Source organism: Oenanthe melanoleuca, chromosome 11 (assembly GCF_029582105.1).
Source record: "Oenanthe melanoleuca isolate GR-GAL-2019-014 chromosome 11, OMel1.0, whole genome shotgun sequence".
NCBI classification, from domain to species: domain Eukaryota; kingdom Metazoa; phylum Chordata; class Aves; order Passeriformes; family Muscicapidae; genus Oenanthe; species Oenanthe melanoleuca.
The window spans coordinates 10,532,566-10,554,163 of NC_079345.1; the positions used below are offsets into that span (position 1 = coordinate 10,532,566).

At 36.7% G+C, this 21,598-nt stretch overlaps 1 protein-coding gene across 1 annotated transcript in view; it reads right to left on the reverse strand.

The window, feature by feature from the left end:
• Positions 1-21,598, reverse strand: part of FTO (FTO alpha-ketoglutarate dependent dioxygenase) — a 220,212-nt gene that overhangs the window by 176,340 nt on the left and 22,274 nt on the right. Inside the window, exons 2-3 of the mRNA XM_056500556.1 lie at positions 6,457-6,534; positions 1,012-1,675 (exon numbers count right to left, since the gene is read on the reverse strand). Coding sequence (XP_056356531.1) covers positions 1,012-1,675; positions 6,457-6,534 — 742 coding nt within the window. The remainder of the gene's footprint in view (positions 1-1,011; positions 1,676-6,456; positions 6,535-21,598) is intronic.

Genomic DNA, 21,598 nt, shown 5'->3' on the forward strand with positions numbered 1-21,598 from the left:
CCTGAGTTGTGCATCTCTAAACAGTCTGACAGAGCTGCCATAGCTCAGTAAGACTGCTTGACTCCAAGGGCTCCTGCTGCTCAAAACCTGACAACCTGGGGATTCTGCATTTGCAGCAGGGTAGATCAGCACCAGCCATGCAGCTCTGGAAGCTTCACATGCAAAGGCTGCCACACACCCTCAGTGTCTGCAATACCTCAGAGACCAGGGGGGATCTGAGCAATTGACAGCTGACAAAACAAACTTGCAAGACCTGGCAGAAAAGAGAATCAAGCCAGTTCTGGCATGATCAACACTTCAAAAATCAACATGCTTAATTTGTGTTTTCATTTCCCACAGAATCAGTGTTTTCTCACAGAAAATTACTAATCCATCTTATCTACATCTTCTAAGAAAAAAATAGCTTCAACAAAAAAATTCTGACCACATCTACTCTTTTTATTATGTATTCTGTAGTGATTTTGTGACAGTCTGTTTACACTACATTGAGAATTCAATGCTAATTCAATACTAAATGAATTAATGGAATAAGTATTAATAAATGATGTCAGCATAAAAACGAAACACATTTATGGAAAATAAGAAGAGAAGTCAAGACATGATTCTACAAAGATATAACAATATTCTTCAAAAAGATGTTGAGATCCTTACGTTTCACAGTTAATAGGGACCTGGTAATATAGGAAATATTGAGTGTCCTTGTGAACTGGAGAAACCATCAAAACATTGAAATTATAAAGAACTGGAAAGAATAATAATATAAACATTGATGAGCTTATAACCACCAGCATTGGAAGGCTGTAAACACAAAATCAGAAGGTATTTTGTACAGGTTTTAGTGGAAATAAAAATAAGGCTTAAATACACAAGGTACCATAATGCATTCAGAAGCACGTGACAAGTCTAGACCAGCATGCAGAGGTGTGCTGATGTACACACACACACATGGGAACACAGGAGAGCTTCAGGGATTTCAGATTTTTTTGTGACTGGTCAAGTACCATCACTCACCTTCACAGCTGTAACTGTACACAGCCACTGTTGACCTTTCCACCAGATTCTCATCATGGTGCCAGCTCACTGCCATGTTCCCCATTCCAAAGTAAGGTTCTTGTTTCAAGTACAGCATTTGTAGTGGATCCATATAATTTAATAAAGTCAAATTATAAAATGTTCTGTTCTTTAGACTTCTGTCATCCTCTGCTACACAAACACTGCTTTGATCTCTTGAAACAGACTCTTGCTCTGTAAGAGAAGTAGCAAAACTTTGCTCCCTATCTATTAAAGTATCTTTATCCCTATCTTTAATTTTAGTCTCAAAAAAATTTTGTCCTTGTAATGCCCTGACTGCTTCAATATGCAAGTAGTCATTAAGTCTCATTAATGCTTTACAAGCATCATGTATTCGAGGACTGCAGTAATTTATATCATAACCTTCTGTAGGCCAAGGAACTGTAAACAATCTTGTGTTCAAGTACTTATACGTGCATCCTGGGTTTCCAATCAATATACGAGACACTGGAGTAAGAAAGTCTCTTGCTTTGATCCTTACAAGATCTTGAAAGAAACAGTCGTGTTCTCGCAAGGTCAGAAAACTTTCTTGTACCATTTGATGGAGCTCTTCAGGTACTGTATCAGATTTCCTGAAAATCAGCTTGGAATACTTGGTCTTCCACTAAAGGAGAAAAAGACCCAAACAACAAAAAGAGGAAAATAATTATTCTTTTTACAGTAGTCAAGATATATCAAGACAAGGCAAAGCTGTCAAGTTAACAAGAATGAGTCTAGAATGTGGTGAAGATACAGATGCCACTTGTTACTTTATTTTCATATTTCAGTATTTTGCACAAACTGTGGATATGTACCAGTGGCTTCAACCAGGGCAAATCTCCAAATAAAGAAATAAGAAGACCCTAGAACAATTTAGTTGAACATACAGCTCATCTGATGAATCTGTAGATAAGGCCACCTTTAAGTATATAAACAACAGAATATCAAGTAAGAAAGTGATTCCTCTTTTTGCAAACTCTTCTTTTGTACAAAAATCTAGAGGGCTACATGATAAACTCCAATAGTTTTATATTAACAATACTTTTCAGGGAAAAAATAACAAAATGAAAGCGTACATTTTAAAAAAATGTGCTGCTAACATTCTGTTGCTTTTTATTTTTACATTCCTCAGTGCCTGCCAATTATCTCTCTTTTTATATAAAAGCTCTCTTCTGATAACAGAAAAGGTCCAAACTTATTTTCCTCCCCAGCTCCCTACCTGTAGTGTCCTTTTTGCTCATATCCTCTTGTGACCACACCAGCTCTGGTATCAGCTGGAGTTCAGAATCCAGCAGTGTGTGGAGGCAGCAACTCCCAGCAAGGTATAACACTGCTAATCAGCAGCTTCTTGCTTTGTATGCACAATACTGCTTCCCACTCCAGGAAGGCTTGGATAATTTTATTTTGTTAATCTGGTTTTCTAAGGAAGTGAGTATCACATAATCACACCTTTTATTGGTTGCCTGTAAATCTGCTTTAACTACTGCTGAGACTGTTTGGCAAACTAGACAAAGGCTAGAGAATAAGTTATTTTAAAAAGTGAGTTCTGAAGTATTACATTAAAATTAACAGATAAACAGAAGAAACAGATGCACACTAGTACCCTTCCTAAGGGAAGGGCTATAATGTGAGTGTATCAGGCATCAACTAGCACTTGAGGAGCTCTTAAAGACTCACCACACCTATTTCCTTTTGTCCAGAAATTAGTCGGTAGTTTGGAGAAATGGTAGGTTCTGATGGTGGTGTGGGGACATACATTAAGATAGACTGAAATCTGAAGGCATTGGGCAATGGGGCAAGAGCACATGGATGCACAAAACTGATCTGCCAAAACTTTTACTAATCTAATAGCTTATGTTCAAAGGGCTTCTAAAAAGACAAATAAAAGTCACTGGCACAAAACACCACACTGACCTACAATGCATCTGTGAGCTCCTTCTGGTACAACTCAAACCCACTTTACTAGTACTATCTACTTCCAAGTCTCATTTGAACCTGTCTTTCAGGAAATTAATTTTAAAATCCAAAGAACGTGCCCTTAAAAAACACAAACCAGGCAGTTAATATGCACATTTTCCACTGCATGAAAACAGACTTGCATCATAATGGCGCTGTTATCCTACAACACTGAAGAGCTGGCTTGATAGGATCATTTGTTTCTACTAAAAAGGAGAACATAAAAGGAAGCCCATTTTAAAAATAATGATTACACATAATAAATCTTGGTTTATCTATAAACCTCGCCACCATTCCTTGTGAAATTTTTACAGTGAAGCTAACTCCTTTTCTTTATACATTCTTCTGGTTCCAAAAACTAGCTTCCTAGAGAGAGAAAAAAAACCCATGTAACAGTATCTACAGATAATAATTTCTGACAATTGCATTTACGTGCTTAGCTTCAAACACTAAAGCTTGAAAACAGCTCCAGATATGTGTGAAGGTCCCTCTACAACCCCAGAACACAGGATCACAGCTTTCACTCGAAGAAGTTAATCCTAACTTGATAAACTAAATTCACCTGAGTTTGCCAAAAGCCTGAAATAATTCCTTTAGAGGTCCTGAACTGCCCCTTTTGTTTCTATCAGTGCTGTGTATCTCCAGCCTTTGAACAGTACAGTGAAAAAAATCCTTAAAAACAACAGCTAATGGAATCAGTAACCGTAAACTTAAGTCTTGGAGCTAAAGGCTGCAGTCAGATGTGAACGTACAGGCTGATGGGAATCATAAATGATTATTACTTAATTATTTCTTTCATTATGCAAATGCCCTGTATCAGAGAAGAAGCTCTGACAGTTCTATAGCAGTATCCCAGTATTTCTTTAAATAATTCTGTATACTAGACATACTCATAACACATTACATATGCTATTACAGTATATTTAAACAGTCACCAATACTATATATTTTAAACCATTTGTATGAAAATATGAATGCACTGAATTCCTGTCATTAATCACACCCATGAAAGTCCAAACAATTATTAGAAACAGAAGGAGGGAAATAACAATATGATGTAAAGCAATTAAATCCCTGAAAACATGCACTAGAAAGAACAGACATTTTACAAAGGAAACAACATTGTAGTCCCCTCTTGAACTGCAGAGGTAATGCCTTGCACATTTTGCTGCCAGCCAAGTCAGAGGCCTGTTACCTTTGGATTGTGCTTTAAGATCACATGCTTAAGAACTATTTTATCATTAAGGTATCTCAAAAGAAATCAGGAAGTGGAAACACATTTCCGACACATCACATGAAAACAGCCTGGTCTTCTTTAAATCCCCAACCAGTGCCTGTGCTGTGCCCTCCATAAGGAAAGAATTACAGGATCAGAACATGGGGTGACTGCTGGGCTCACACTGGACACCTTGTTGTTTTGGGGGATGGGGAAGGGCAGTAATCATGTACTCTGTGTTGTAACTCTGACAGCCAGTATTAAAGGTCAACTCACTGTTCACTCTGAAAGAAGTGGCAGCATTACAGGCAACTACAGTACTGAAAAAAAAGGAGCACATGTGATGCTCAAATCTTCTTGTGAATGTTGCACACAGGATTTTAAATATGCTTTCATTTCTGATGGTGATACTCAACAGAGAATCACCCTATGGACTTGAGTGACAGAATAAAGTTAGGGATCAGCAATAAGGATCCTTGATAAGCAAACTGCCATGTGCATCATGAAATGATAGTCTGTACTTCAAATATTTGTGAACTACCTTGTTACAGCCACTTTCTTGTTCTGTAATGGCTTTAAACATTACATTGTTTCAGCTTATGGCTCGGGGCCCATTTCCAAAATCCTTTATCAGGAAAAACATATTGAAAGAGGATGTCAGTGGAAGTTTCGCTTGTGATGGAATTTCTTACTTCTGTTCAGACTGTACACTTCCATACCCAACAGAATAAGACAGTTTTTTTCAGTTGCATCCTACCTAACTTTTTCAACATGTTCAAAGAATACTGTTCTATAAGAGGTAGATCCTTGAATGAGTAGGGTAGGTCTGTCCAGGAAAGACAGACTATAAAACTAAACTGCATGTGATATTTTACTTTACCAACTTGTTGTCTTCAAGCTCTCACCCTTCTTTTCCTCTCCAGCTGTAGTGCATTTAAGCTTCATGGAATTTGCTATTTCTACAGCTGTGATTCCAGTGACCACAGACTTCAAAAGGTGCTTGTGATGCTTATGATTAGCATATATACTTAAAAACATCTAGCATGCACACAAACACTACATAAAAAGTATAATTCTATATTTACAAAAAGAATGGATTGAAACATTATTAAGGATTGAACAGGTGTGATTTTACTGCTAATCTTCTTCCCACTGTCTTTTTTATTTATGAGTTAGTGACCCTGAGCAAATGAGATCCCACTTGGGCAACCTTGGCTCCACCTTCTCTTTTCACATCAGCTCCATGAGAAGCTGAATTTACAAAGATGTGAAAAAGAAAAAAGATGCTGGAAACAGCAGCTCTTGGCAGCATCAGAGGTAGAAGAGAACAAATAGGAGGGGATGTAACAGGACTAGGAAGGAGAAAAGTCAGCTGTCCAACTCTTAAAAGGGGGAAGAGTTTCTTCATGAACATTAAGACTGGAAAGAATGTGTTTGGGTTTTTGTGTAAAGAAAAAAGAAATAACTAAATCCATCTGAATCACTCTTACAAATTCTCCTAGCTCTTCTATATTTGCACATCTTTGAGCCATATAACATCACAAGGCAGGCACCACTCCTGTGTCGTGTAACATGAGCATGGTCACTGGAGCTGTTCAAACAACTAGGTTATTCCTTATGCTTTTTTTCTTACCATTATCCAATTTGATCTGATCAAACTGACCTGAGCTCTGTATCTGATCTAGAAAGATCCAAGATAGATGCAGATAATTGTATTTATTCATTACACTTTTGCATACACTTGGTTTACTACTCATGTGGCTACTAGGCCCGATCTTACTTCTGCTTGGTTTCATTTGAGGCATTCCAGTTTCCAAAGTTTGTTTTTTAAGCAAAGTATTAACAATTACTTATTGCTGGAAAGTAGAATTAAGCCCCAAAACTTTAAATCTCTATTGTGCCAAAGGTGAGCTATAAAGGTTTCTTCACCACTCAGAAAAAAATAAAATAATGGTGACATGTATTTTGCTTCAACAAAGCATGAAAAACTGTGGTTAACTGTTACACATTACTTGTAGTGATGGTACACACATAAAAATAAAGAAAGTTCACCAAGTTCTCATTTGTGAATAACCCAGTTCTAGAGATCTTATTTCACATCACCTGGAAGTGCATTGTCAGCCACCAGGACACCTTCTTTCATATCAGATTTCACAGTGTCTCTTTGAAGGAAGATTTGCTGTTCAGTGCAAACAGCCATTTTAGTTTAAAATGATTTAAAAGAAATACATTACCAGCTGGTGGAAATCAGCATCGGATGGTGTCAGGTACGGAAGTCTGTTCTCCCCAAGCTCCTCAAGAAGTTTTTTCTTCTGTTTTGGATGGGTAAAATTGAAACAGAAAATTAGACTAAAAACAAAGAGAAGTAAAAAAGTAGCTGTATTTAAATGACAAAACCAGGTGCAATTACTTATCTTACTACCTTCAATAGGGGAAAATTAAATAAGGAAAAACAAACAACAACAAAAAAAAAAAAAAACAGGGAACTTCTCTGCTTACAATGCAGTAATTCAGTTTAGGTACTTTTAGAGATCAGGAGTACTTTTACTCCCAAGTTCTTTTTCACATAATCAGCCCTTGTTACATTAATCAAAATTCATCTCAGCCTTATGTTTTTCAGACCTATGCCTACTTTATAACTATACATTAATTTCTTGTTTCCTTTCCATTTTCTTTTTTACTTCAATTTGTGAAGCTAATGGATAAAAAGCTCATATTTCATCAAACTGCTCAACAGCCCACTTCACTAAAACAATAAGACCCAGTGTTGGGGGTACTCTAAAATACTTCCTGAAATAGTTTATGAAAGAAAAGGAAAGCACAATCTACTGTACTCCAAAGCCCCACAGCCTGAAAATATTTAAAATGCCATCCTCAAACCTGCCATCCCAGAGGCAGCCATAAATCCAGTTTGATATTGGGAGTACACAAAGAACCAGCTGCCTGTAAAAACAGGTTTTCTCTGTCCCCTTGTTGTCTTAAATCCATTTTCATTTCTGGTTTAGACTGAAAGCATCTCTACCAATATTTAGTCAATGTGGTCACTAAAAAATTGCTAAGATAAAAGCCTGATGTCTCTCCAAACCGTATTTTTCAGGTTTTTATTAATCAAAATAGATTTTTTGTGGCACTATACAATTAATTGTCTTAATGATTTACCACACGCAAGAGATGTGTGAAACATGACATCAGAATTTTTGGAATCAAACAATCCTGATTCATGACAGGTCCATTCACACTTACTCAGTATTAAGTACAGATTAATCACAGTGTAAAAATTATTACAGTGGAAGTTCTCATCTAGAAAATTAATAAACTGCTTCCTCTACTACTTCTTTGTCTTAGCTTGCAAGAATTGGTTCTTACAAACCTTGATAATTAACAAATTTCAACTTACTTGAAACTCAAAGATCATAAAACTGTATCTGTCATAATTCTTAAATATATAACAGGATTCAAATTCTTATTTTTATTGCAATATTTTGAACTACATAAACACTAGCATAAGAAACAACTCAATATTTTTATGTTGTAAGAGAAAAATCAGATGGAAATGGAATACTGTTTTTAAAAGAATATTAAAGGTATAAAGGGAAAGAGTAAGTAAAAAAAGGTATGACTAACACTCATAAAACTAAGTTCAAAACAAGGTCAAAACAGATCTTTGCTATTCTGGCACTACTATTTTAAAAAGAAAGAGAAAACATCCCATGTATTAACTAACTCCTGGCTTATAGCAAACACATGAACAAGGAAAGCTGAACTATGGAGTATAACTGCATTTTGTGACAATGGATTCCATTAATTCAAATTTAAGCATCAAGAAAGGCAACAGAGACTCAAAGTCAGGTGAAAGTGTAGAGGATTTTAAGATTTATAAGATCAGTCAAACTAGAGTACGAGCAGGTGGCTCTCACTCATCTCCACACTCACCATGTGCTGAGCATCAATTCTTAACATGCCTGAAAAGAGCAGCACTGACATTTCTGAACTAGTGGTGTAATTTCTTTATGTCCTCAGTTTTCTTTGGGGACAGGTTGTTGGTATGTTGACATGAAGTCATTGGTAAAACCCAGCAGATTGTAAATTCAGATTAAGTTGGCAGAAAATGACATACTGATTTCTTGCATTTTCTAAAACAATTAAACTCCTCTATTACCAAAAGCTTGCCAGAATTTTATGACATTAAATAGCTGAAAACATTAGATTGGCTTTGCTATCTGTTAGATAAACCATATTAAACCACAGGGAAAAAAAAAAAAAAAAGATATTTTAACATGGACTCACATCTGTGGGAAAAAAAAAAAAAAGTGGGAAGAAGAGAGATTCTGACAATTTCTTTGTCAAGTATCAGGCTCTTGGCAAAAGGCACACAACATTAAAATGCACTCTCGTGTATAGGTAGTAGTAGTTCACATTTGATTGTCAGATCTGGCTAAGTGCCGCTCTTCAGCTTGATGTGCAGACTAATACACACAGCTGGGTGGTAGAACATGCTGCTCATCTCTTATGCAAGAAGCTGTCACACAGATGTCAAAAACATCAAGCTACTCACAAGTAAAAAAAAAAAAAAAAAAAAAAAAAAGAAAAACTGAGTATCTGGCTATACCAGCTGGCTGATGTGAAAGTCTAAGCAGTGTTACATAAGCACTGTTTATTGGCTCTTCAAGCACATAACCCCCTAAATAAAATCTAAAGAAATGTCTCTACTTGAAGGTATCAGGGTTCTTAAAGAGCATTTTTCTAAATCTGATTTTTAAATTTTAAAAATTTCTAACAGTGTAACAGTTTATTCAGATATCAAGATTATGTTTCTTATACTTTAAAAAACAATGTGACTTTTACACAGACATTAGTGATGCCAATACATGAAAGGCAAAGTAATGTGCACCATCCCCATCACCATGCACTGCATTGCTTTAGAAACTTTATTAAGTGTTCATCTTGGGCCTTCAGAAAGGCAAAAAACCTCCTCAAATATCTATTTTTTGGGCTGCTGTGAGTGCTACTGGAGCTATTTTAAGTGACTCTGTAATGAAGATTAGAAACACAAATGCCCAGTTTCAGAGCACGCATGAACATCCCTGCTCATTTATTAATAATAAATATATTAATGAGATGGTTGGTTGTAAAATTCAGCAAATGGAATATTAATAATTGGAATCTCTCTATCACTATACATGTAATTATTTATTTTTTCTGGCAAGAGAAGTGGTGCCTTGTATGTCACAGAGCAAGAGAAGTGACAGGAACACAGCTAAGGGGTGAGGGTGCAGAGAGGATGGTGTATCAGCTTTGGAACATCATCTCCACTCCCAGCCTACAACAGCCCCTCTGCCTCAACTCCTTTCATCAGAAGTTCTTAAAGCATTGCCCATTTCTTCATCTTAAAAAGTTTGCTTACTGCCTGCTGCAGTTTTTACAATTCTGAGACTACTTGGGACTAGAAGTGGTAAAACACTTGAATTTTTTTGGTTTTAATGCAATCCAATGTTTCTGCAGGAATTTCAGGAATAGATCTTTAAAAGAGTTACTCTTCAAAGCATAAGAAAGCATCATCTCCTTTTCCAACAGTTTTTCCCAACAGCCTTTTGTTTTCTAGAAGGTTACCAAGTTTGCCTACTGTCATGAAAGAAAGATCTGAATCATAGTTCAGATGCAAACCTTTGGTTTCTCAAAAATCTCTCCTTCCTATTACCCTTTTTACCCACGTAAGAATGCCTCTTAGGCCCTGTGCTTCCCTTTCACTCTTTTTTTAGAAATCAACTCTAATAAAACATGGATTTCTTTCAAATCCTGCATGAAGCAAAGGGCTAGTGCTCTGAAATGCTTAATAAACAATTTTATAAAGGAGGAAGATTAAACATATAGCAAAAATTTTGTGACACAATACTAAGACCTCATCAAGAAAAAAGCCACCATTTTACAGGAACTTCCAAAACATTACCTCCTAACAGCCTTTCACATGTTAGGGTGTTTTATAAAAAATAAAATTGGGATCGTTTCTTAAGGAAGGAATGCGATTTTGAAGTTGACATTTGTTTAAAATACAGGGCTTTCCAAGTGTTAGCTATTAAAACTTCATAGCTACCAAGATCATTCAAGTGGTTCACTAAAACAAGTTATGTCAGAAATGAACCTACAGTAATAAAAAGTACATCCTAAATGTACCATTACAGCTTTTGTTTCTCCATTATCACATATATTAGATTTCAGATTTTTTTTTCTTCAAATTATTTCTCTAAACTCTACATCAAAAGATCTTAAGGGACTGGCCATTTTTACAGCACCATTTACTGACATGAAAATGTTATATTGCCAGTCTACTCTTCATTACACTCAAGACTTACCAAAAACCTTGTCTGTGCCACATTCTACAATACAGCCCTCCAAAAATACTGGCAGACATATGACCATACTGTACCACACTTTGCCTGCTACAAGCTGCCCTCCTTTCCCTCCTAACATAAGTCAAAAACATTTTTATATTAAGGGAAAAAAATATGCATTATTATTATTATTATTACTACTACTATTATTATTATTATTATTTTATGTAAACTTGTATTAAAAATCTATGATGGTGTAGCAATATTTCATGCCCCATATATCCAGTTGCTAATTATGCTGTAATAAATTGCACTTGTTATTTAATATAACCACAAAGAATCCTGTTCTTCCACTGAACAAACAGGTCCAGCTACAGAAGTAACAAAATGCAGTTCAAGCAACCTGGGCATGAAAAAAATTACGTAATGAACAATCCACTGCCATGAAAAGACCTCAGGTCTTACATCAGCATCTGTGAGTAGCTGTTGCAAAGATTGTTTGATATTCTCTGCTCCAAAGGTACTGTTTGGCTTTGCTTACTAATTTCAACCTCTCTTACCCTTTCTCATAAATCAACAGGCCCAGGTTCTGGTTCACACACACACAGATCAGTCATGCATATGCACAACACACTGAATTGATGTAACTGAACTAAGAGTTAATTTATGCATTGAAGCAGCTTAGCAATGTGTGAAAAATGTCTGCTGCCAGTATCCCCTCTTTCCCCACCTTGAAGTGTTAAGGGCCCCTTAATTGTTGTTTTAACCTACAGGAACATTGTTCCTTTGGCCAGCGGCTGTTAATGGAACAGAACTGGCAATTTCCTTACCTAGCTGAGTGTAGATTTGTCACACATGGATTAGCACTGTAAGTAATCATAATAAAAATATGAAGTAATAAATAGTTCAAACACAGACACTGGGCTGACAAAATGTCCCTAAGGCCCCTCCATAGCTCTGAATAAACTTCTTCTACCATCACTGCAAGCACCTTGTTAATATCACCCACGTCTTGTTCCCTCCTAGCATTTGTGCATCCTCTGTCAGCAGGTACCAGCTACTAAATGGGTCAGCTAGATGTATAAAGTGAGAAGTAAGAACACTCAAACTTTGAAATTACCAAATTTTAATCAGATATCCAGTTTCTTCTTATACATATGGACACAAGATCACACATATACTTAAGAAAACACTTCAGACAATGTTTAGTTCAACATGGCTATGAATCCTTATGAATACATAAGGATACTGAGGCATGTCTGCATGTCATTTTTTGCATAGTTTTTAAAAGATAGCAAATAGATTCTGAGACCAGATTTCTTAACAATTCCTAACCAGCTCACCTCCAAAGAATCAGCAGACAGAACTTTAGTGACTGTAACCAGTAACTGATTCTGCATGATTTAGCAAAAACACCCCTTACAAACCCAGTCCCAAGAAACCAAGGGGGTTTGATCAGTTGTGAAATACTAAGCAACAGTACTTGACAGACAAAAGAGTCAATAAAGATTAAAGACAGATAAAAACTACAATGCAGTTAAACGTTGAAACAATGATGCATTTGGTGTTCCTGTATATTCATGTTCTAATGACAAGAAGATGGTTCCTAACTTCCATGGAAATCTATCTGCAGGACACATGGCACTAGATCTCTGTAGCCTTAGGTGCCACAGCTTATGCTCAAGAATGGAAAATAATGCTGACATGGTGCTATTTCTCCCTGAAGGCCCCAAGGAAACAGAAAGAAACATTAGTGATCTCCACATTATTTTGGGAAATACTGCATATCTGCAAGGTGGAATTGCACAAACCTCACTGGGATTCAATATCTAATAAATGTAGCAAAGTATGAGCAAACACACTGACCAACAATCACAAAACAGACCAAGGACCTCTAGACTGAAACCCAGGAGTTGACAGCTTGAAACACAGATTCAGAACCTTTGCAACAAGCTTATAACTTCTGTATATACAGACAAAGATCTTTCCAACACAAACACTGGCAGGTCACACTAACACAGTTTTCCAGAACTACCAGCAAAATCAAAGATAAAATAAATTTTCTTGCAGCTTTTCATCATTTCCAGAAAATAACAAGCCTGGCAGGATATATCTTGATAAGTAATGATAAGCAATCAATGTCTAACAAGAACACTTTAAAAAGGGGGAAAAAACTCCAAGCGTTAAAATATCGCCCAGAAGATAAAGCAGTCAAAAGTGAAGTAAAAAGGATATGAAAAATATATAGGTATTTCCTTAAACACTTCAGTTTTGCATCAAATGCAGCTTCTAACCTGCCCTTGGTGACACTGCAGAAGATAGTGTTAATGTAGAAAGAGCAGGTGTTAAGTGCAAATGCATGTGCCATGCAATCGGCTACAAGGAAGATCAATAAGGAGCTAGAGCATTAAATTTCACATACTGTAACTGTCATGCCCATTACACAGTATTTGAACATCTTTGCAGGCATTACAAAATTGTTGATTCTTGATATTTTTTACAGAACCAAATTATTTTCCAGAGATTTTATTAGCACAATAAGCACTGTGAAAGTCTAAAAGCACTTACAAACTTGGTGAACAATCTGAAGACCTTCACAGCCTTCCAAGACACCATATGTACATATTTGTAGAATGCATAACTGTATTCTTCACTGCAGAATGAAAAGACAGGAAAATGGTTTAGAGCCTTACAGATAAAAGGAAATGTATTGCAGGAACACCTTTCTTTTCTGCTCATCACATTTCACCATGCACACAGCTGATGTATTTTAAAGGAGTCATTTACAATACAATTCTTGAGAATATGTGTCACAATTAACAAAATCACTGCCAAAAGAATGCACCAAAGGAAGGGCTATGCCAGTTCTCTGGGCTTTGGCTTCAGAAGCAGCACCAGACTTCTTGCCTCTGCTCTTCCATCTTTGCGCTTTGCCCTTTTCAAGGACATGATAAACTCAAATTTTTTGTGTTTTTTTTTTTTTCCCCAACAAAAGTTGTTTAAAGAAACACCTCATAGTGAACAATTAAGACTTGGTTAATTTTTGAAACTTGAAGGCTTTGTTTTGTTCACAGTCTCCAAAATAAGCCACATGGGGAACAGAAAGCTAACATCTACATGTTAAGTTGGCAGGCAACAATTAGCAAAATTCAGGGTCTAAAATGTTGGACAAGTTCAGACCAGAAACAGGGAGCCCAGCTGAAAAGAAAGGATAATTAGGCATTGGAGGAGACATCTCTGTGAAACCTGCATTCTCACTCATGGGAATTTTTTCTTATATCAAGTTTGGAAGTTTTTCTAAATGACTGGTTCCCAAACTGTTAAGCGCATCAGACTTCAAAGAATCATTCATATTTCTTTAAGAAGTTCTGCACATACAGCCTAACCAAATAAACTGGAGGCAGCAGAGCAACACTGACTGAAAGTTTGATGCATCTCGTTCCTCAGTTTTGTTTTGATTCTTGGTGTCAGAAATTCTCTTCTGTCTCACAATCCAAAAAACCAGGACTTAGCTGGGATCTGTATTTCAGAGTATTGAGAATATTCATGGTACTATCATAAGGTTAAAGAGCTACAGCTAATAGAAAGGCTACTCACATTTTATTCTTAAACCATCTTTGCACAACATAAATAGTGTTAGGACACACTAAGAGGTAAAATACATGAGAACACTGATGTGCTGTGAAAGAAGTAAATCTCTGTTAAGTCATTTTCTTTGTGCCAAATACAAGTGAATTTCATAATGCAAATCAACATTTTGCTTAAGAATACATTTGTTGAGCAAACTTAAGAACTCACATTTTTATAAATAATGCTGTTTTAATAAAGCTATTCTGACTTATGAAAAGGCTAATACTTATTTTCCAGTTCTCGCTTCTATTATTTGCATATACAGACCTTGTTTCTCATTAACTTTTCCCCTCACTTGCAACGTTCAGGCATAATTTTGCAGAGCAGCACTACTCAACTAAAATGGAAACACACAAAAATTATTTCTTAAGTCTTCCTTGTACATTGGTTCAGGGAAAACTCTTGTCTGTCCTTTCTTCCCATACACTTACATTCTTAACTGGTTTAAGAGTCTAAATAGTCCTGCTACTACCTCTGCCTGTATTTTGAGAATGTGAAGCAGTACAGTAATAAATCTTTTCAAAATCATCTCTCCCCTTCTCCATGCTATTCTCAAATACAGGCTGGATTTCTGAAGGTGAAAAAGAGGCTGGAACACAGAGGACCATTCCAGATTTCAACCATTTCAATTCTCCTTTGCCCTACTTGCTCCCTTCTGCTGACAAAATATCCTAGACTTAGGCTATTGCATGCTTTTTCTGCCAGATTTAATAAATAAGCAATTAAAGAGTACTAACTCACTTTAGAATGGCTTGGATTTGCTGTCTAAACAAAGGAAGAAGTGGGGCAGCCATACTGATCCGCTGTAGCAGGCTGATAGGAAAATACAGACATGTTTAATGAACTGTGTGGTGACAATCAAAATTCAATCCATTAAATGACCCAGTAAAGAAAAAGCACCAAATAGCTTCTGATTGTATTTTTAAGCAGATATATGTATAGGATATATAAGAACATTATCAAAAAGCCCATAGTAAATTACTACAAGTGAAGGAACAGTGAGAAAACATAAAAACCCTTTATATAAAAAGAGATACAAGCACACAAAAAATAACCCTAATGTGGAAGTACAACTCGACAAAGAGAAGAATTGTCCTGAACTGTCATAAAATTAAAGGCATACAGGAAAGTCTCCATCCAACTGAAAATACTGCAGACACCTTAAAATTTAAACTCTCTTGCTTCCTTAAAGGATATCTCAAAGACAACAATAAATAAATTTCACTTCCTTCAGAATGTCTACAAGGACTGGAGTCAACCATTTATAATTTGATACAGTGGTTTTGTATGTTGGGGTATCTCAACCTGAAATTCAAGAATCTAGGGCACCCTTTCTGACACGCTGCCTGCATGTCTGTGTTAAAACCATCTGAGTGACAGCAGCTCGGTTGCATTAATAAGGGAGGCTGAGGGCAAGGAACTGACACTAAGAGAAAGCTGCCAGACCCACCTTTGTTCTTATTTGCTGGCTTAACATGCTGTATTACTTCCCCTTCTACAATGGAATTGCTTCAGCAGTAACTAGAATTCAAGAAGGGCTGAATGAAAAAAAAAAAAAAAAAAAAACAACGTAGGATTTTAAAAAAATATTCAAAGGGAGGATTTTAAAATTAAATAACAGACAACTGCAAGAGCTTATGACCCACATTTGGCACTACATATGCTGCAATTCTCAACTAAACTAGTGACAAAGCCTTGATAGTCTCCATGCAGAGCTGAACTTCCATATGAAATATGCCTCAAACACTGTTAGTTAAGCTAATTCATTATATAAGAAGTCCATTAATTTTTTACTTAAAAATTTAACTGAAAAGAAGACTACAGTTACTTGATAATTTTGGGTACCCTTAACATTATTAGACCCTACACTTGAGAAGAATCATGATGAGGATCCCTATTCACAGTATTTATTCAGAACCCTTTTCTTTTTATTTCCATCACAAAAATTTTAAGGAAAATCATTTCCAGCTAGGAAAGTGCAGAAAAAAACCAACTACAGTTTAACTCAGAATTCCTACCTTTATTTTCATACTGAGCAGACGAACTTTGAACATCATGAGAGAAGAGGGATCACCTTTAACACGGATATGGGAATTGGTCCTCTAGAACCATGTACAGTGATCTCTACCAAATCTCATGAAGCACTAGAAGAGGCTCCTAAAGCCATTGGTAAAAGATACTGTACTCGAATTTCTGTAGCTCCTCATTCCATTTCTCTTTTTTTGTTAAGTTGACAAGTTAAGTGTTCTGTGCTTACAAGTTTTCAATAGCTTATTACAAAAAGACTCGAATTTGTTTGCATTACACAACACGGGGATTAAAAAGGAGTTAATATATATCTATTCAGAACTATTGTGCAGAAAATAGCTGTGTTGTACAGGGCTTAGGCTGTGACCCGCTTAACTTTATTCATAGAATGCACAATCCATCACGTACAAAAACACAGAGCAAAATGTGAGGTGTTGGTAAGTACCGCGGTTAGCGAGAAATTCTGCTAATTATTACACCAAATAAGCGCAGTCAACAGGCCAGAGCTGTGAGAGGGCATGTTTCAGGGCATTAAATGGCTGCCTGGGATGGAGATGAATATATTACACTATGCCCTTTACCAATAAAACAATTTCCCTGACGCCCGGCAGTGCAGGCGCGGCGGAGCGGGCACGGGCGATGTTCCAGTGCCACCTAGTGACACTCAGCCTCAGCAGGGACCGCACATCAGATCCAAAATGCAACTGGGCTCCAGCAGGGACCGCACACCACCTCCAAACTGTGACTGAGCTCCAGCAGGGACAGTACACCAACTCCGAAATCTGACTGGGCTCCAGGAGGGACACCAGCTCCAAAACCTGACTGGGCTCCAGCAGGGACAGCACACCACCTTCTAAACCTGACTGAGCTCCAGCAGGGACACCAACTCCAAAACCTGACTGAGTCCAGCAGGGACAGCACACCAACTCTGAAATCTGACTGGGCTCCAGCCTGCACACCGCAGAGACCAGCATCCCTCCCTGCCAGGGACACCAGGCACCACGGGCTCATGGGGGGACGGGGAGACAGACAGACAGACAGACACTGCTCACTTTGCACCTCAGCACTCGCACCCTTGTATAGCTGGGAACCCTTTACACACAGCTCTGTTACAGCCTGCTCTTACAGCCCAAGCCAGGGTATCTTAAAGCCTACTGTGCACTGCAAGCTTTGGACAGTTTTTGTCATTGATTTTAGGAAAATATTTCATCAACTACTTTTATTTTTTTTAATTTTTATACTCCTCTCTGCTTTGAATGGACTCTTATCACTCCTCTTTTTATCCGGAGTGGTTTCATAGCTTAAAAAAATGTTCTAGAGCCTGCAGACTTGCACATTCTTACTTTCCTTACTTGCATGCTGACACTTTGTATACTGCCATCATTTTTATTGTCATTACAATGGAGTTGCAGCCACCCCCATCTCCATTACTCTGGTTCTATTCTGCAGCTCAATGTTGAAGTTTATGCAAACAAACTGAACTCTGCAGCCCAACCTCACTCATGAAAAACCATGAAGAGGTTAAAATATATTTCATTATGAATATAAATTAATATGTAAATACCAGCACAATTGTCTACCAAGTAAAAAGATTCACTTACATGCTTAGATCAAGTTAAAAATACAGATTGCAAAAAAGGATGCTAGTACAATCTCTGCCATTAGTCTCTACATTTTTATTTCACAACATTTTTACAGGAAAAGGCAAGAAAAAGTCTATGTTCTCTACCCATTTAGCACATGGACAGCATGTATTTAGCAACACTCCATATATATTGATGAATAAATTAAAATTGCTACATCTGAACCCCACATCTATTATCATGAAATAAACAGAAATATATTAATACTTTATAGTACTAATTTCAGCAGAAAATCACCCTCAATCAAGCTACTTCCTATTACTGGCATTAAATTGCCAGGACTCAAATCTCATGGCTCCCTGTTTCACGCGCTTCATTTAAACTAAGCAAAAATAATGTACTTTAGCATACTGCATACTACAAAACAAGGAGAAAAAAAAATAAAAAATCCACACCAGGCAGACTTACTCTTACAAGAGGATACCAAATGTCTGTTTTGATTGAAATATAACTTGTATCACAAGACGCTTAGAGGTTGCTTTAAAAATAATTTCTCCAAATTCTGAATCCGCAAGAAGTGGTGTGAGGGGCGAGAATGAAAAGGAGGAATAACAGTTTTTAAAACACTGCTTCTGTAAGCATTATTCAGGCTGCAACCAACTTGCAGAGTTTGGCTAATTTAATTTCCCCACCAAACAATCAGTGAAACATAAATATAAAACTTCAGCAAAGTTGTGTTCTCAGGTCCTGATCAGCACATGGTCTAGACCTTGAGGGTTATATGACGAACACAGAATCTTACTCAGTAATGTATCTGCATCAGAAAACCCTGAAATTATGTATGATGAAAGAAGTTTCTGAAGCTAGAATTCTCATTTTGATGGTTAGATTAGGACAATACAACTGCATGGACTAAACCTTCTATTCTATTAGGCAGATAGTTCTGATGTGAAGTGCATAAATACTGCTAAAAAGCCCTTAGAAATCCAAACGGGAAAAGCTTCACTCAGTGAGTGGTCAGCACACAGTAAAGATTTTGAAACCTTTACTGTAAATACACTTTGAGTATTTGAATCTATACCCTGCTTTAGGACCTAAACTGCAGCTGCAAGAATCAACATTGTCCCTCCCTTAAATATGAAGTTAAAAAAGGAAGACAAACTTGTTCGTTATGTGTCAGATAGAATTCTGCTCATGGCTTCTCAAACTGCTCTTCCAGATTCAAAGGAAGCATTTGTACTTTCTGGAGCACTTTCACTGCTCTGACACCTTGGAAAGCCCAAATGAGCAAATGGGAGGGAAGATGTGCTGACAGAAAGCAATGAGATATGTAAGGAAGTGTGGAGACCACAACACAAAGAAGGCAGCATTAATAGCAAAAACCAAGTGTAACCCCCTCTTTACCATAGCAACAAACAAAAGTCCAAAGTCTGATGGTCACTGAAGTATTATTGTTCAAGCTTTTAAGAACCTGTTGTTTTATTGTTTTTACCAGAATACTTCCTTATTTCTAACACAGAGGCTGTGTTAGAAAGAAAAAGGATTTAAACTAGAATAACTCCTGATCAGTATGATAGAAGTTTTAATCCAGAAAGATTCCAAACTAGTAGTTACCTTGAAAAACACATGTAGATTATCTACTCAAAAACAGGTGTTGTTTTTTAAGGATCCTGAGATGTCCTCTGAAAAGCCAGGGTCATGCTCCTGTACAAGATTCCAGATTCAATCTGAAATTTAAATGCTGCATAATTTCCAATTCTTGATATTCCAGACACAAACAAGGAATATGGTTCAAGTTTTAGACAGTGAAATGAGCCCACTTGGGTTCATCTTCAGTGCAGTCCTCACTCAAAACATCTCAGCTCACATCCACTGGCATCAAGTTATCAACATTCTAGCTCTGTAGCCCACATCAATTTTACAGCCACAGAGGAATGCTCCTCAGAACAGCCATCACCTGAAAAAATTTTTCCCTCAAAGAAAAACTCCTCCAAGAAGAGAACACATTGCATTAAATTTCTGTCACATTCCTTTTGCAAAGCATATAGTCCACATATTTACAGGAATATAACATTTTTCCCTCTTGCAATATACCAGCCCTTTTGCTCCACAGATTAAGATTCTTTCCTTAAAAGCTGTAAAAATGTATTTGCCCGTATAGCTCAAGAAACGCTTGACTGACCAAAGCTCAACTCGTCATATGCCTTAGATATTCTAGATATTCATAGTTATTCATATTCTCAAATGACACAGATTACTCATGGACATTGATTAGATATTCACACTGAAGCCACTGCTAAAATAGGAACTGCCAAGCATCTTTTCAACAAGAACTTTAGAACTTTCCCTTATCCACTTCCAAAGAATTATTTCTGCCGCAAAAAATTGAAACAAAACAGAAATCAGTGATGATTTAAAGCAGCAAATTCTACAATTGTGGTCTATGCTCTCTTTTGCTGTGACAAGAAAATGAATATATGAAAAAGTGGCTTGATAGCACTCAATTTTAGTTCATTTTCAATATTAATTTGTTTTAATTACATGACATGACAGATCATTAAATGCAAGCAGGCTCATCATAGTAATACAAGCTTCATACAGGATTTAAAAAATTCAATTTACTGTCACCATTGTTTTATTTCTTTCCTATAAGTGAAAGGTTTTTGAAATGCATTTAGAAGCATAAAAACCTCTAACAAAATTCATATGTTCCTCAGTATAAAAACTGTTATCCTATGATTTTGATAATTTCCCTTTAAAATTGTGTGTGAATCAAGCATTACCTATTTTAACAAGTCCAGTGCAAAGAATACCAACTGTTCTACAATCATAATTTGCAGGTTCCCTCAAAAAACAAAACAAGAGCACATAAATAAATATCCTGCACTTCAAGAACTCTGGAATCAATAAAATGGATTAACTCCTATGAAAGTGCTCAGAAGTGGAGAGGGCAGGAGGACTTCTCGCTTTCATCAACTCTTTCAGGCACAGCCTGTATGAGACATGAGAATGTATGACATTCTTTAGGACACAGTTCTCCAGACAGCTCCTAGGTTGGAAAATTCAATGTAAAACTGGGGTAAGGCAATGTAGAGTGAATCTGGGCTTCTGGTAACAGGCTAAAATCTACTTCGGTTAATATCAAGCATTTAGTTATTACCCAATTATAAATTCTTATTTCTGAACTCAGTAATTGTTTTTGCATTATGGTAGGTATGGAGTGATATTGGTACCTGGAGATTACACCAATAAAGTCTTGAAAATTGTCTTGTATGACAGTAGATCAAAATATCTGTCTTACAGAGAAACACTGCTAGTTATTAATAAAAAGTTGTCCTATAGAAAGGTGTACTATATCACACTGGGGTTTACCCACCTTACTGCAGAGACAGTCTCTTTTCTGCTGTCAAAATGATTTTGCTATATGTAAATATTTAATGTTATTACCATCATTCACTCAGTGCTCATATTGTCTGTTCAAGCATCTATTACTGTCTGCTAGATACACTCGAGGATAACACTTATTCATATCTGCTGCTCAGTCACATGCAGGCCCCACTTCTCAAAGATTCTTCAAAGTTCCATAATTTATTAAACACTACACAAAGGCCTGTATCATTTGCAGGATTTTACTTGTGCAAGTGTAAGCACTGAATGCATCCAAAAGGCTGCAGCAGTTTATACAACACCAAGACTGAACTTTAATCCAGGGTCCTGTAAGTAATTTCAGATCACAGAAATAAATTCTACATTTCCTGAACTCTCAGGTAAGAGCTACAGATTTTAACAGAAGGATACTGAGCGCA